General features: G+C 38.6%; 1 protein-coding gene across 2 annotated transcripts; it reads left to right on the forward strand.

Moving 5' to 3' along the window:
* The first annotated feature begins 1267 nt into the window (after positions 1-1267).
* allc (allantoicase) lies at positions 1268-16267 on the forward strand. Of its 2 annotated transcripts, none has more exons than XM_008118768.3 (12): positions 1268-1374; positions 3988-4130; positions 4430-4480; positions 5215-5302; positions 6126-6251; positions 7174-7253; positions 8403-8535; positions 10805-10960; positions 12905-12978; positions 13153-13261; positions 14454-14575; positions 15275-16267. In XM_008118768.3, the coding sequence occupies exons 2-12, from the start codon at positions 4041-4043 to the stop codon at positions 15422-15424; spliced, it is 1179 nt and encodes a 392-aa protein (XP_008116975.2). In that variant the 5' UTR covers positions 1268-1374; positions 3988-4040; the 3' UTR covers positions 15425-16267. The 2 variants fall into 2 exon arrangements, with proteins under 2 accessions (XP_008116975.2, XP_003226123.3); XM_003226075.4 differs by lacking the exon at positions 1268-1374 and adding an exon at positions 1983-2184.
* The last annotated feature ends 225 nt before the right edge of the window (positions 16268-16492 follow it).

Below are 16492 nucleotides of genomic sequence, written 5' to 3' on the forward strand. Positions count from 1 at the left end.
GAAAAAGTAGTTCAATACACAGCAACGCTATGTAGTAATTACGGTATTTACGAATTTAGCAGCAAAATATCACGATGTATTTAAAACATTGACTACAAAAATGCATTGGATAATCCAGAACGTTGGATAAGTGAGACTTTACTGTATATATATTTCATATTATCTACACGATTCTTGCTTTCCTGAGTATTTTGTTTAGCTGGATATTTCTTTAAAAGCTTTTAACCTTTGTTTTGTTGTCATCGATTGGTGAATCCTGTCTTCTCTCTGTTTTTTTTGCAAAACTAGCAATATATTGCCCTTTTCTGTATTTTATGTGTGGAACGGCAGGGTGTTTACCTAATTATAACAAAGTGATTTTTGTATATAAAAACTGGCTACTCTTATTTCAATGATACTGGTGCTTTTTACTGCTTTTTCCAAGGAAAGAATGGCAGCATAGTCTGAGGCCGTGGACTTTTTGCCATGCTATTTTTGGGACCTTGGGAATTTCCTGGCCTTTGGAGTCAAGTCTGGCAATCTCCATTAATAGAAAACTAGAGTAAAAAAAAGTGGGGTCTTGTGTCCTATTTCAGCAGATCGGGTGAGGATATATATGTGTGTGTGTGTGTTTGTGTGTGTGTGTGTGCGCACGCATGCACACACACCCCAACATGGTTCTTTTGAAGGTTGTATCATGCTGCAAGGGAATGATAGCTCTGTGGCTGATATGCAGATATCTTCTGTTTCAGGCATGATTCCAGGAGTAAAGTTTGTGCAGGTAAAGCTCATAGTACACAAAAATGTGTACCAAAATTTATTACGAATGCCATTCACCTTGGAATGCACTAGGTTGATTTCAGATGTGCTCCCTGAATCACAATAATAACAAACATCACCACTGAATGCTGTCGCTGTTCACCTTCAACTCGGTTCTGAATGTGGAGACCCTAAAATGAACCAATTACAAGGTCCCCTTGGCAAGATTTGTCATGGGGTGGTTTTGCCTTTCCTCTCCTCTGAGGATGAGAGAGTGTGACTTGCCCTAGGTCACTCAGTAAGTTTCCAAGGACAAGTGTGGCACTGAATCCTGCTCTCCAGAGTCAAAGTATGATGCTCAAAACACTACACTGGCGCTGTGCACTAATGAATTGTCAAGCTATAATAAGAACATTTCATTAGTGGGAAATTGCCCACTCTTTTTACATCTTGCTTGCGTAAGATGAGTGGGACGGAGAGGAATCTTTTACAGAATCAATAAAACTTAATGATTGCTCACTGGTTTTGCAATGTGCTTGTTTTAGATTGTGGGTTGAAAACCAACCCCTTTAAAACATTAATCTATTCCCACTGCAGATTCCTCAGAGGTTCTGAGAGGCAAAACTGGCAAAAAGAGTAAGTTTAATCAGTTTTAATCTACTTTTTTTTGGAAGTATCGTGAAATGAAATGTTTACTTGAGCTCTTATGCCAAAGATAGGCAGAACTGGGTTGTTGTGTATTTTCCGGGCTGTATGGTTATCTTCCAGAAGCATTCTCTCTTGACGTTTCGCCCACATCTATGTCAGGCATCCTCAGATGTTCTGGGGTATATTCCTCACAACCTCTGAGGATGCCTGCCATAGTTGTGGGCGAAACGTCAGGAGATAATGCTTCTGAAACATAGCCATACATCCTGGCAAATGCACAACAACCCAGTGATTCCAGCTATGAAAGCCTTTGACATAGGCAGAACTGTTAGAATTGTTAAGACTATACAGCAGAATTAGTAAATTGTTTCCTACTTTGAGAGAAAATTCTGAAATGATTTGATTCCATAACCTTTTCATCACTAATATAACAGCCAGCCATGATTTAGTGAGAAGATGGATGTTCAGGGCTTTGAAATTGATTCCAACCTTTGGTGACCTTTTCCTAGTTTTCTTGGCAAGATTTCTTTAGAGGAAGTTTGCCAATTCCGTTCCCTACGGCTGAGATGGTATGACTGGTCCAGTGTCACCAAGCTGGATTCCCTGCCTGCTCTCTTCAAAGTTTAATTGAACACTCAGAGTACACCATATCAGATATTCGGATATTATTTTGTAGGAGGATATTATGTAACATAGTGATTTAAGCATTGGACAATGACTCCAGAGTTTGATTCCTCGCTCAGCCATGCAAACCCACGGGATAACCTTGGTCACATACTCTCACCCCCAGAAAACTTGGTAAGAGGCTTTCCTTGGGATCACAAAAGTCAGAAATAACTTGATAGCACACTACAACAATAAAGTACTTCTAAAGTTCAGTTTACTAATTAAGCAGGCAGCAGAAAGTTGGAATAAATGGTTTGTATAATGTAGTAAAGTAAGCAGTTGGGTTCATACAAGAATCAGTATTAGAATAATTGCTTTTTGAGCCGTTGTACATGATCTGGACTAGCTATAGAGTATTGAGGAGGTAGCCAATTTGTAGATGGTACCTACTCTGTTTAAGATATTCATTACTTAATCTGATTTCAAAGAGTCCTAACAGAATTTGGATACATGGACAAAAGCAGTTTAACGTAAGTGTAAAGTGATACATTTGTATGTCTGTATTTTTGAGTTGCCTGTCGATTTATAGATACTAGGGGTGGGGAAATTCTTAATTTAATGTATAAATTGAAGGGACAACCTGACAACCAGACAAATTTGGACACCTCAGGTAAACACCTGACAGGTCCCACATTTTGGACCAATTTTGGGAAGGGTCCAAAAGGTAAAAATTAAAACTATGAAAGTGTGTAGCAGTTGATTTTTGCGACTTCTAGGAAGAGCATGATTCTGCCGCCTCTTCTTCCCCAGCAAATTGAATGCTAACTATTTTTGCACTTACCAGAACTTGGTTTGCAGCAATGAAAATAATTTGAAGACAAAAGGGGAAATTGGGAAGAGGAGAGATAAATTGGGATATTTTAAAAACAGTTGAAAATGGAGAAAATATTTTGGACTGTCTCTTGCAATTACAAGCCCCTTCCACACAGCTGAATAAAATCCCATATTATCTGCTTTGAACTGGGATATACGGCAGTGTGGAGTCAGATAACCCAATTCAAATCAGATATTGTAGGATTTTCAGCCTTGATATTTTGGATTATATGCCTATGTGGAAGGGCCCACAGTCAGAGGTCATGCTATCTTGGGTGTTCTTAGCAAGGTTTATTCAGAAGTTTCCATTTTCTTTTGAGGGGGACATAAATATCCAAAAGGCACCAGACTGTGTATGATCTTGGAAGCTAAGCAGAATCTGTCCTGGTTAGTACTTGAATGGGAGACCATCAATGAATACCAGGTGCTATAGGCAATATCTCAGAGAAAGGTACCAAAACTACCCTATGAAATGCATGTGTTGGCATAAGTCAACAGGTGACTTGAAGGCACATTACATATCAATAGGTGGCTATAGAGGAAGAAACAAGGAGCTTTCCTTAACTGAATTTTCTCAGCTTTACCTGATGAGCCTCGCCAATATAAATAAACATAATTTTTAAATTTGTGAAAATTAATGTATTAATTGAAAATTAATATAGATCCAATTGATAATAAATCAGAACTTGCTAAGATTTAAGATATTTTCCATCAAGTGAAAGACAAGATTCAAAATGTGTTGTCAAAGGCTTTCATGGCTGGAATCACTGGGTTGCTGTGAGTTTTTTGGGCTGTATAGCCATGTTCCAGCAGCATTCTCTCCTAAGGTTTCAACTGCATCTGTGGCAGGCATCCTCAGAGGTTTGCTCAAAGGTCTGTTGGAAATGAGGCAAGTGGGATGTATATATATCTGGGGTGTACACACACACACACACATACACACACCACTTGCCTCATTTCCAACAGACCTCTGAACAAGCCTCTGAGATTTGGAACTTTAGGAAATAATGTTACTGGAACATAGTCATACAGTCCGAAAAGCTCACAGCAACCCAAGATTCAGAAAATCTCTTCCTTCACTAGGTGTGTGGGTAGCCTCATTTTATTTTTATTTTCTTTCAGAGGAACACTTGAAAAAAAACCAGTATAATTGGAACTGCAACTTTTGGGGTGAAATGACAGCTCACAACAAAGAAGGAAAGCCTTGTGTCATGCCTGACTTTCTGCATCTGAATAATCTGGGCTGTGAAACTGTAGGAGGAAAGGTACCTTCAATGAAATTTGTTTAAACAAGCAAGTTTTAACAATGCAGATAATGGTTATCTTTGATAATTTTACAAAATGATGGAAAATAGCAGTTGTTTAATGAATTATTTCTAGTATGCTGTTTATCAACAGAAATCAAGATGAGCACTATTTTCTGTATTGCAGGAGAGTTGGGAACTTCTGCATGTAAACCCGTGCAAATGTGAAATAAAATGGCTAGCAGTTCATAAGTTAGATCAGATGCTGTTAGTAAATAAGTTTCTGTTCACAATTCCTAATTCCGATTTGTTTTATACAGATTTTATTTGCTACAGATGACTTTTTTGCTCCAGCAGAAAATCTCTTAAAGGTAGGTAAAGTACATACGGACCTCCTTTGGATTCTAACCAAATTATAATGCATGCCATTCATAAAGGCCAATAATGGGCACCATGAAGACTATTATGTGTTTGCTGCCCAATTGTCCCAATTTGATAGGGACTGTTCTGATTAATCCTCTGTTGTCCCATTTTCAACTTCTTTTAAATGTCCCAGATTCCTCCTCCTCTTCCTCCCCCCCTTAATCCTCATCTGAATTCATTGCTGCAAAATGAGTTTAAAAATCAAAATTTGTTCTCAACTCAGTAGTGGAAAGAGGAGAGGCGGGTTTGAAACCTGTTCCTTTGCTGTGTTCTCAGTTCAAAAGCAAACTTTTACATCCTTTGTGATCTTGTACATTCTTCATTAATTACTTTTGCTATCTTGACAAAATACTGAATTTTGCCATTCAGTATTGCTTGGTTACACATGCCCCAGGTTTGCTTTGTGAATTATTGGAGAGTCTGTACTTTTTCAAGCAGTGAGTAGTCAAGCGGCAGAAAATAGCTTTAACATTTGAGTAAGAGAATGCATTTGAGAATTTATTAGAATAGCCCAATTCATTCCTTTGGTACCCATGAGTGCCAAATGAGCACAAATAATCCCAGTAACTTGATGTAGTAAAGCATATTCTAATTACGTGAAAATTTGTTAAATTACTTGTTTATAACCGATGTCTTGATGTAATTGATTTTTAGCCATTTGGACTGTTATATGTTTGTTTAGAAACCAAGGCCAGTATTCCATGCAGACCTATTCACTGACTATGGGAAGTGGAGGGATGGATGGGAAACCAGGAGGAGACGGATTCCAGGTAAAGCATTGTTTTAGTAGGTAAGTCGCAAATAAAAAGCCAAGCTTTGCAAAGACTGAATGGAATCTATTGAGGCTTCCATTATCATATAATAGAAACTATGGATCAGCAAAGTTTGAAGGACCTTCCTAAATTATAGATACTTTTGCCAGTAAATTCATTTTTAATATGTGATTGATAGTCGATTCTCATGTATAATTGTCACTTTCCAACAAGTAGGCAAATCAGTGAAAAAATTGAAGGAAGAAGAAAACTCAATCAGTAGTTTTTATATTAGGATAAACTCGTATTTAAAAGAGCTGACAGTCAACAATCTACATTTTTTTTGTTTTTTTGTTAACCCTTTGGTCTTGTAAATGTGTTGCACTTTTAGAGGCCCTAGATAACATAGATCAAGGATTCTGGAAGCTGATATCCAAAATGTATGGAGTGCTAAAAAGTAAGAAACAAATTGTGATAAATCAGTACGGAGTAGGTGAAAGAGTGCTGCTAACTAGATGGAACTGCATATGAAGAGCAATTGAGATGTCTCTGATAACTGTCTCATAGCTGGCTGTGTTAAACATGTCATTTGTCATGTTTTAGATGTTGGATTTTAACATCCCTCAATGCCACAGCTAACAATGACAGCTTTACAACACCTGGAGGTTAATAAGTTCCTCATCACTGTTCTAGGAGTTATTACTTTATTGGAACCAAACTTCCGTGAAAACCAAAGACTCACTGTATATTGCATTAACAATTTCTCATTTCTCAAACTTATGCTAATCTAAATGAGCACTAGTTCATGTGCTGTCCTTTAAAAGATGCCTTTGTTTTTTAGGTCATGATTGGTGTATCATTCAGCTAGGAGTGCCAGGTATCATTTACGGGATTGAGGTGGACACATCGTATCTGACTGAAAACTGTGCTCCTCAGATATCTGTCCAAGCTGCATGCTTGAAGCCAGGTAACTAAGATCTTAAGAATTTTCACAGAGAACTTTATTTTAAGAATGAAGGCCCAGTTCCTGTGAATGAGAGTGCTATGAGACAAAGTCTAGATCTTTCATCAGGGGTTATGATGCACAACTTGATGATGATCACTGACATGATATACAACCATGCCAATGAATTGCAGTGGTATACAACAGGACACCATGCAAGATGTTTCATTGTGCAGTAAAGGCTCCCATTGTGTATTGGGGCATGTTATGCATCAGGACACATAATGCATTGGGACATGTAGTGCAGTAGAATATTGTGTATTTTGAGACCATTGTCTAATAAATACAATGCTGCTTCCTATGTGCAGCGAGCCTTTCAAAAAGAAAGAAATGTGTGCACAACGTAACATATAAATGTGGAGGAAAATGTATGGCATGTTAATTAAAATCAAGACTTTTATTTGGTATTTACATTGTGCACACAAACTTGTTAATAACAACTGATTGTGAGTCCTGAATATCATGTATTTTGACTGTCCCTTACTGCTATTTTGAAAACCTGGCAAGGAAGTGGGTAATTTTGTCAGTGTCCCTGAGCAGGACACAGATGTATTTTTCATCTATCTAATTCAAGTTTCAGTTCTCCAAAGTAAACTTCAGCTGTATGTTTGATATTCCATTTCTTGCATGATTGGGTATGCTATAACAGCCATTCTAAACTACAGTTGGAAAACTGTGGCCTTCTGCTTATTTTGGACTATAACTTACACAAGCGTCTGTCATTTATGGATGGTTAGGACTTCTGGAAGTCTGAAACATCCAGAGGGCCAAATATTCCTTATCTCTGTTGCAAAACATTAGTTTTTGGGAAGAAGGCATACAGTATAAACAGGCTGGATTCTGACTGTTCTCTGATAAGATTTTATTGGACACCCTGTCATTGCAGAGGAGTTACCAGCACTGCAACCAAGAGGGAGCAGAATAGGGACTGCAGCTTCAAATGAAGAGTTGAAGGTTGCCAAGGAGGTATTGTGACCCTGGGAAGCAGAAAGACTATGCAGGCAGCCCCCAAGTTACAAACATCTGGCTTGCTTATGACTCATAGTTAAGAATGGGGGTGAGACAACAGGAAGTGAGAGAAATCTGCCTCTCGGAAGGGAAATTCAACCCTGAAAGAGTTGTTATCATGGGGAAAAGGGACTGTGGAGTAGAACAAACAACTCCACATATGTATGCTTGCCCACAATGTCCTGCCTCAAGATGCTTAAAGCTACGGACAATCTGGTTCCTGTTGCCCGGTTTTGGTCTAAAACTATTTAGCTGCTTGTGATTCCTTTATTTTATCACTTTCAAACTTATGTATTATTCAGTGCTTTTGACATGAAATAAATAAAAATGGGGAAAAGGAGTCTCAGCTGAAGCTTTTTCACCAATCTTTGTTTCCACAACAAGTCAAATTTTTCAAAATCCAGTTGTCACAGGCACAGAATGTGAAATGAAATCTTCTGAACAGGAATACAGACAGCAAAGCAAACATCACGGGAGGGTTAATGCTTCCCTATGCTATCCAAAGCGAATTTATTTGATTGGAGTTACATTTAAAAATATACCTGTTTCAATGTACACAAATTCAACTTAAAAACAAACCTCCTGAATCTATCTTGTTTGTAACCTGGGAACTGCCTGTAGTTGACCCTCCACATTTCCCCTTGACATTAAGTCTAGTCGTGTCCGACTCTGGGGGTTGGTTCTCATCTCTCATCTTACCTCGGGTGAGAAGGGCAGGATAGAAATGATGGAAATAAATCTCCATTTCTAAGCTGAAGAGCCAACGTTGTCTGTAGACACCTTCTAGGTAATATGGCCTGCATGACTGCATCGAGCACCGTTATCTTTCCGCCAAAGTGGTACCTATTGATCTACTCACATTTGCATGTTTTCAAACTGCTAGGTTGGCAGAAGTTGGGGCTAACAACAGGAGCTCACCCCGTCCAGCGAATTCAAACTGCCAATTTCCTGGTCAGCAAGTTCTGCAGCTTAGCGGTTTAATCCTCTGCACCACCGCAGCCCCATAAAAGCTTAAATACATAGGATCATATTATATCTGATGTATTAAAATAACTCTAAATAAAGTTATCACTGTTGTAAAAACAAGAGACTAATATTTATTTTCAGATGCGATCAGATGAATGGACTTTCTTGGTTCCCATGTCAGAAATAAAGTCTGGAAATCTTGATCTTGGTCATAACTATTTTTCTGTGACTTCGAAGGAAAGGTGGACACATCTAAGACTAAATATATATCCAGGTAAGATTTATATGAGAACTAGAGTGGTGCAGTGGTTTGAGTATTGAACTACAAGTTTGAAGACCAGAGTTCAATTCTTTGCTCACCTATGGAAACTCATCAGGTGATGTTAGGGGAGTCACACACTCTCACCCCTAGAAAAGCCTTTGATAAGTTTGCCTTAGGATCACAAGTCAGAAACTACTTGAAGACACACGATGACAATAACAAGAAGATCTGTAGTTTGTGATCCAAGATACTTGTTTGAAAGTTTAGTTCCACCCAGTCCTATCTATCAACAGATAATGGCAATCTAAACGTAATTCTAAGATTTGTGTTTCTCACTATTATACAGACCCTTGAATATGTATGTGTATGAGGAGTTGTATATGTCTAATACCTAGTATGAACTATTGGAATGATGGAGCAAAATTTAACTCACACTACAAAATAAAGCAGAGTTAGCATGCTATGATGGTTTGAGCATCAGATTATAGTTCAGTTCCCTGCTTGGCCATGGAATCCCACTTCATGACCTTGGGTAGTAACACAATCTCAGCTTTAGAAAATCACATCATAGGTTCACCTTAGGTTCTCCGTAAGTCAGAATCAACATGAAGACAGACACCACTACCATTAACAACAACAACATAACCAAGAGTGAATATGATGAACTTGTAATAAAAGAGTGGACAAAGTGGGCTTTACTCAATCATTATGAAAGGAACCTGAATGGCTGTGGGCATAGATTGCACACTGACAGTCCCAAGAATAAATCAGCAATCCAATGTTAGCATTAATACTCTTCCAGTATTTTCTTTCCTAGACTAACTCTGCGGTTTCCTCTAAAGCTTTATAAGAATGCGCACTAGTAAATAAATATTCTATTTTAAGTTGGCATCCATTGGGGCTATTTCCTTTGACTACAGAATTAATGTCAATATTCTGTAGCTGCAGTATTGCACTGGGGTCCTTGTTGACTTCAGGCAAGGCTGAAAAGTGGAAGGCCCTGCCTTGCACACCTCCTGAACTGTTGGGATGCATCATCAGCTTTTGTGTTTTGGTCTGTTGTGCTGCAGACTCAGAATTCAGTGCAACAATGAGTTTCGTGTCAGAAGAAAGGTGGAATATACTTTGAATAAATACATAGTTTTAAAAATGCACTATTATGGTGCATGAACACTTTCAAAATAATCCTTTTTTGTCTTGTGCAGTAGACCTTATAAACAAATTGAATTTATTGCTGAGTAAACTAAATACAGAGAAAATCATGTCTGTTTTAAAGTAACGGCTTTCATAAAACAATGGCAAAATGTAAAAACATTGCTGAATGCATTGCTGACTCCCAGATTCTTCATGGAATAAACAAATAACCCACAAATTATCTGAGGTGTAAAACAGTAGCATAGAATTTGACAAATGTAACAGATAACTAAGTTACCAGTAGTAGGAAATTGCATTATCTGTCATTCACCTTTTGCTCCCACATTTTACACATCTCCCTTTCTTTTTTCAAGTCCCCAGACCCACAATTTCTGCAAAACTATTCCCAGTCATAACTAATTCACCACTCCTAGCTCGCCACCACTGCTCCCAGATAGCCATGGAAATCTGACCAAGTGCCTGGCCATTGTATGTCATGTCTGTGATGCTAGAATGTGGAAGCTTCACTGATCACATGGTTGCCCACTCTGATATCAGTAGTGCAACCATGGTGTCCACAACACTTGACTGGAGCTCTGTGGCCAGTAGGAGTGGTAGTGACATGGAGGAGGTAACAGTCCAGTGTAGCCAATACAGTCCTAGGCTATAAGGACAATAGCCTCGGACCAGATTTACACCAGGCTAACCTGATAGATCAGTCCCAACACATTGCCCACATCGATCCCTTCCACACAGCTGAATAAAATCCCACAATTTCTGCTTTGAACTGAAATATATGGCAGTGTGGACTCAGATAACCCAGTTCAAAACGGATATTGTGTGATTATTTGCCTTGATATTCTGGTTTATAGGACTGTGTGGAAGGGCCCATGGTCTGCCTAGGTTAGGATTTCCCTGATGAAGCTCTTCTCATTCAAAAGATACATAGCTAGGGAAGCTGTGTTGGCTATGCTATTATTGTCCCTTCCCTCGGTAGTTATAATATTTGCATTATTCATAAACTCTGTTTTATAACATAACGATTAAATTATATAGCAGTGTACATAGTTATTAATTCGTCCAATTAAATTACAGCTATAGTTTTTTTCCTTCCATATCATAAATTAAGAATGATTTCTTTCCCTAGACGGTGGTATTGCACGCTTAAAAATCTATGGCACAATGCTGAGAGACAGGTCACTTTCTGGCCTGAATCATCTTAGTGATTTGGCTGCAATGGTGAATGGAGGTATCTGTGTTGGCTACAGTGATGCTCAGTTGGGTCACCCACAAAATATCTTAGGTAAGAAAAAATTGCACCTTCATTACTGCCATTGTTTTGATTTTATTTAATGTAACATATACAATACTATACTAGCCAATATCTTGAATTAGTTGGCAGAATGTAAAGCTGTGCCAGGCCAACTTCTGTTGTTTCTTTCACGCCATCCAACATCCTTCTGCTGGTGCCCATGCTAATATCTAGGCAACATCCAGATGTATTTCTGCAGAGGGATGCACACAAGAAAGGCCATCCATCTAGACCTCTGAAGGATAATAGAATCAAAGTGATGGAAACCACAAGGGCCATCAGTCAAACCCCCAGCCATGTAAGAACATACAATTGAAGCACCCCAAGAAATGGCCTCTGCTTAAAAACCTTCAGAAAAAAACACTACTCCATGCTCCGAGGCAACATATTTCTCTGCCAAATGCCTTTCACTGACAGAAAGTTCTTCCTGTTGTGGTCTACTCTACCTGCAATTTGAATCCATTGTTCAGCTTCCTAGTCCTCAGAGCAGCAGAAAACAAACTTGCCCCTTCTCAATGTGACATCCTTTCAAATAGTTAAACACAGCTATCATGTTCCCTATCCGCCTTCTTTTCTCCAAGCTAAACATACTTGGCTCTCTAAGCCGTCCTCATAGGGCTTGGTTTCCAAGCCTTGGATCATTTTGATTGCCCTTCTCTGGACACATTCCAGCTTGTCGATATCCCTCTGGAATTGTGCTGCTTAGAACTGAACACAATATTATTCCAGATGAGGTCTGACCAAAGCAGAATATAGTGGGACTATTTATTCCCTTGATCTCGACACTATACTTTTATTGGTGCAACTTAGAATACATTGGGTTTTTAAGGTGCCATATCGCGCTATTCACTCATTCAGATTGTGGTCTACCAAGACTTCTACATCCCTTTCATATGGACTGTTTTCAAGCCAGGTGTCACCAATCCTTTTTGTGTGCATTTCATTTTTATTGCCTACGTGTAGTCAATATATGTCTCCCTGCTGAGATTCATTTTTTTAAGTTTTGGTCAGCTCTCCAATCTGTTATGGTAGTTTTGGATTCTGATCCTGTCCTCCTGACCCTCCCAATTTGATGTCATTTGAAAATTTGATAAGCATACCTTCTCTTCCATCATCCAAATCATTGATAAAGATGTTGAGTAGCACTGGACCCCGTGACAGCTAGTTATGCAGGTAGAAGGGGTCAATGCATGAAAGAGATTCAGGATACTTCCTTCTGTAACTACCATAGAAGTCATAATATGAATTGTGGAATGACTTGCCAAAGGAGTACTCAACAGCTGAATACTCTGTTTCAATTGAAGATAGTAATAACAACCTATCTCTTTGTAAATGCCCAGATTATTTTTAAATTATGAATTTTAAATCTTGTATTATTATTTTAAAATGTATTAAGTATATGTGTTCTTTTAAACAGATGCTTTAACGAGTTAGGTGCTTTTACCTTATTGTGTATGTTACTTCAATATATTGTTGTTTTCTACCCCTCCATGGGAGAGACAAAGAAGAATTAATAAATTCAACACCATCATCAATGCACAAACATAATTCTAGCCATAGTCATAAAACTAGACTTCAAATTATTTAATATGAAAGCATAAGACTGTATCAATGATACATGTCTGATGACAAAAGTCCCTTTAAAATACATTTCTATTCATCATAGGCACACTCCATGAAATGCTATCTCCATTCACAACAGTGCTTCTTGGAGCTGGGTAAACCTAAAGGAAGCAGAACTATGCAAAGCAGTGTTTGATAAATCAATTATTAATAAACTACTAAATCTATTTGATGCACAAGTTACATGAACTTGTAGCACTTCTATTTTCAGAAGTAAATCAGCCTGTTCAAAACTGGTAGAAACAATTCCAGGTTATATATAGCTAAAAATATTGAAGTCCACTTTATTAGATATCACCTGCTTTTTTGTAGGAATAGGAAGACCAAAGTCCATGAAGGATGGATGGGAAACAAGAAGAAATTTGGAAAGACCCCCAGTTTTGAAAGTAAGAAAGCCTAAGTTTGAACAATTAATAGCAAACTTCTAAATACAGTAATTGTACATATTATGAGAGGGAACGATTCCAGGACCATGACGCTACATATAATATGATTTGCTCTCTAGTGTGTGGATGTTGTGTTTGTTTGACTTCCTGTTATTCCTTTCTGCTTCCTCTTAGGTTGATGACAAAGGGGCCCTCCTTATTCCAGGTAGTGAATGGGCAGTCTTTCGACTGGGCCATTCAGGTCTAATAACCCATATAGAAATAGACACTACTTATTTCAAAGGTAATTTAACTGTTTTTAGAGCTCTGTAAAGAATTTATTGCTGCCCTTTAATTTATTGCTGCTGTCTTCTAAAATTTAGGAGCAACGATATTTTATCAGATGGTGTTCTGCAACTAAGTGTCCACAGCACTCATTATCTTAATTCTGTATTTGAAAAGGTAGCCTATACAGCAAACTCCAATGTGTGTTTTCTTGCACATGATTTCACCAAATTCAGTGGGACTTTCCTGATAAATCAGTTGGCGTAAAACAGGCTTGGGCAAACTTGGGCCCTCCGGGTGTTTTGGGCTTCAACTCCCACAATTTCTAACAGCCTACTAGCTATTAGTAATAGTGGGAGTTGAAATCCAAAACACCTGGAGGGCCCAAGTTTGCCCAAACCAGGTGTAGAGGTTTTTATAGTGCGGTCAAACACAGGCCCCATCTACACACCCATATAAAATCCAGATTTCTTGCTTTGAACTGGATTATACAGCAGTGTAGCCACATATAATCCACCTCACAGCAGATAATGCAGATTATCTGATTTGATAATCTGGATTATATGGCATCATAGAAGGAGCCTGTATTACTTCTACACCAGTGGTTCCCAAACTTATTTTGGCCTACTGCCCACTTTCCAGAAAAAATACTACCCAGCACCCCCCTGGAAAGGCAGGCGTGGCTTAAAGGGATGGCGTGGCTCCTGCTCAAGAGGGCAGGGCTGAGCCTCTCTCCTAGTCCAAGATGCAGGGCTTGGAGGGGGAGGTGGGCGGGGCCACAAATGGGCAGACAGGACTGGGATGGGCGGAGTTACGAGCTCTGAGGCAGGGCTGAGCTTCTATCCCTGTCCTGTGGAGCCTGCCAAGACACAGGAGGCGGGGCTAGAGGAGGGGGTGAGGCCTCTTCTCAAGTGCCTGACAGGGCTGGACCTCTATACCCTGTGTTCTAACAAGTGCCTCAGGGGAGGTATACAGAGGCTCAGCCCTGTCTCACGCTCTTGGGAATAGGCCCTGCCCCCATAGTCACTTCTGGTTTGTAGCAAAGTGCTTCCACATTCTCTAGGTCTGATACTTTCTTTAGCTCAAAAATAGAATGAGGGGACAAAAATGTGGCCTCACAATGGTCATTGCCCAAATTGATGTATAGAATTGAAACTGTAATTTATATGGTAATAACCTATCACATTTTGCATGCTTTAAAAATCTATTAGGAAATTTTCCAGATACCTTTAAACTTGAAGCCTGCCTTTTGAGTATACAAGAAGAAAAAATCTATTTGGAACAAAAATGGAAATATGGCCCTAAATGGAAGATTTTGCTGCCTGTAACCAAGGTAAGATTGATCAACTGAAGACGATACAGCTATTTTTAAAAATACATGAGTGATAAGTTTAGCTGTTGGTTTCTAGTTCCCACTGTTAGCCTATTGGCTGAGATTGATGGAAATTAGGAATAACGACATCGGGCAGCAGGAGGGATACAGATTTCTGAATATATATATTCTTAGAAAAACTACAATTATGCAATTTCCATAAATTGCCAGGTGTCCCTTATTAAAAGAGATATCCCTTATTTATGGTCCAAAATTGTGTTCCAGGTAGAAATGGCTGGTGTCCCTTATTAGAAAGAATGCCCCGTTTGGGAGCAGGAAAGTTTTTATTTCCATAGAGACAGCTAGAGAATCCCCTCAAACAAAATCCATATTTGGGGTTATGAGTCCATTATGAAACCAAAAAATGTTTGCATCTTGTAATTTATGAATAGGGATGACGTCAATTTTATGGAGAAATACATGGCCGAGTGAGCCAAAATCAATACTTCCACTTGGTATTTAAGCAGAACACAAACATATCAATAGCTGCTTTCTGATTGTAACCCTTACATGTTGTGAATGTTGGCTCTCCCTTATTAATTTTGAAAAGCTGGCAACCCTAAATATCAGTACCAGGAAAATAAAGTTGATGATGCAAGGACAGCTAGTAGAACACATTATTGAATTGTTTTGAGTTTAGCATGGTTTTCTATTCCACAGCTTAAACCCCACAAGAGACACTTTTTTGATGCTACCATCATAGAGGTGCTGGAAGCCTTTACTCATGTGAGACTCACTCTTGTTCCGGATGGAGGTATAAGTAGGATGCGTCTCTGGGGCTTTCCACGAGTTCTGTCTGACGAGAAGTAGTAGAAATCTTCAGAGAAAAATGCTATACAAAACTGAATGTGTTCCTCTTTATGTGTATCATCACTTAGTTATTCCTCCTCATTGTTAGTTCAAACACAGTTGTTAACAAATAACAACATTACTGCAGTTGAATGAAAAAAATGCATTTTTGCTTATAGGCTGTCTAATAAGGGAAGTTGTGTTATATGTTAAGTAGTGATAAGATAACCTCATGTATACATAAAACATATATAAGTAATATTGGGGGAGTGTTGTTGTCTAGGGGTGCATCTATGCTGTAGAATTAATTCAGGTTGACACCACTTTAGCCTCCATGACTCAGTGTGATGGAATCCTGGCATTTCGTGAGGTACCAGCAATTTTTGGCCAAAAATGCTGTAGACCTCATGAATCTAAAACTCTGAGGATTCCATAGCACTGAGCCACAGCATTTAAAAGTGGTGTCAAACTGCATTAACTTTATAGTGTAGGTGCATCCTTAGGAGACAATTTGTTAAAATGCGTTACTCATATCAAAACCTGGAAAAACAAAATGTATGATCAATATGATGTTATGTGTGGAAGGATTTATAGCCTATTTCTATTAATGCTTTGAGGTCATTCCTGTGGAAAGTGGGAAGAAACGTACTTATGTTAAGAAGCTTTACAGATTCTAATTGAAGTACAGTAATAGCAAAGAAATGGTTTCATCTGGCCAGTTGGGCATTTGAATATACTTGGAGTTTGTGTACTACAATCAGTGTTTTATTTTTTTGCCCACACTTAGGGATGTGCTTTGCTATGGCTTTGTGTATAACCTTTTCCTTTATGGATTATATTATAATAAAGATATATTTACAAGTCCTTTAGTGTGCACATTGATTATTTCATATTTTAGGTTTCAACTCCATATCATTATGGAACAAAATTTTGGTCGTTAAACAGCAGATCACTCAGCCAAAGACTGTGGGTGCATTTTCACTATAAATGCACTTTGACACCACTTTAACTAACAGGGCTCAATGCTATGGAACCTTGCCTCAGAGTGCTGGAGCCTCATTAAAATAAAACTCCCTGGATCCCATAGCA

The sequence above is a fragment of the Anolis carolinensis genome, chromosome 1 (assembly GCF_035594765.1).
Source record: "Anolis carolinensis isolate JA03-04 chromosome 1, rAnoCar3.1.pri, whole genome shotgun sequence".
NCBI lineage: Eukaryota > Metazoa > Chordata > Lepidosauria > Squamata > Dactyloidae > Anolis > Anolis carolinensis.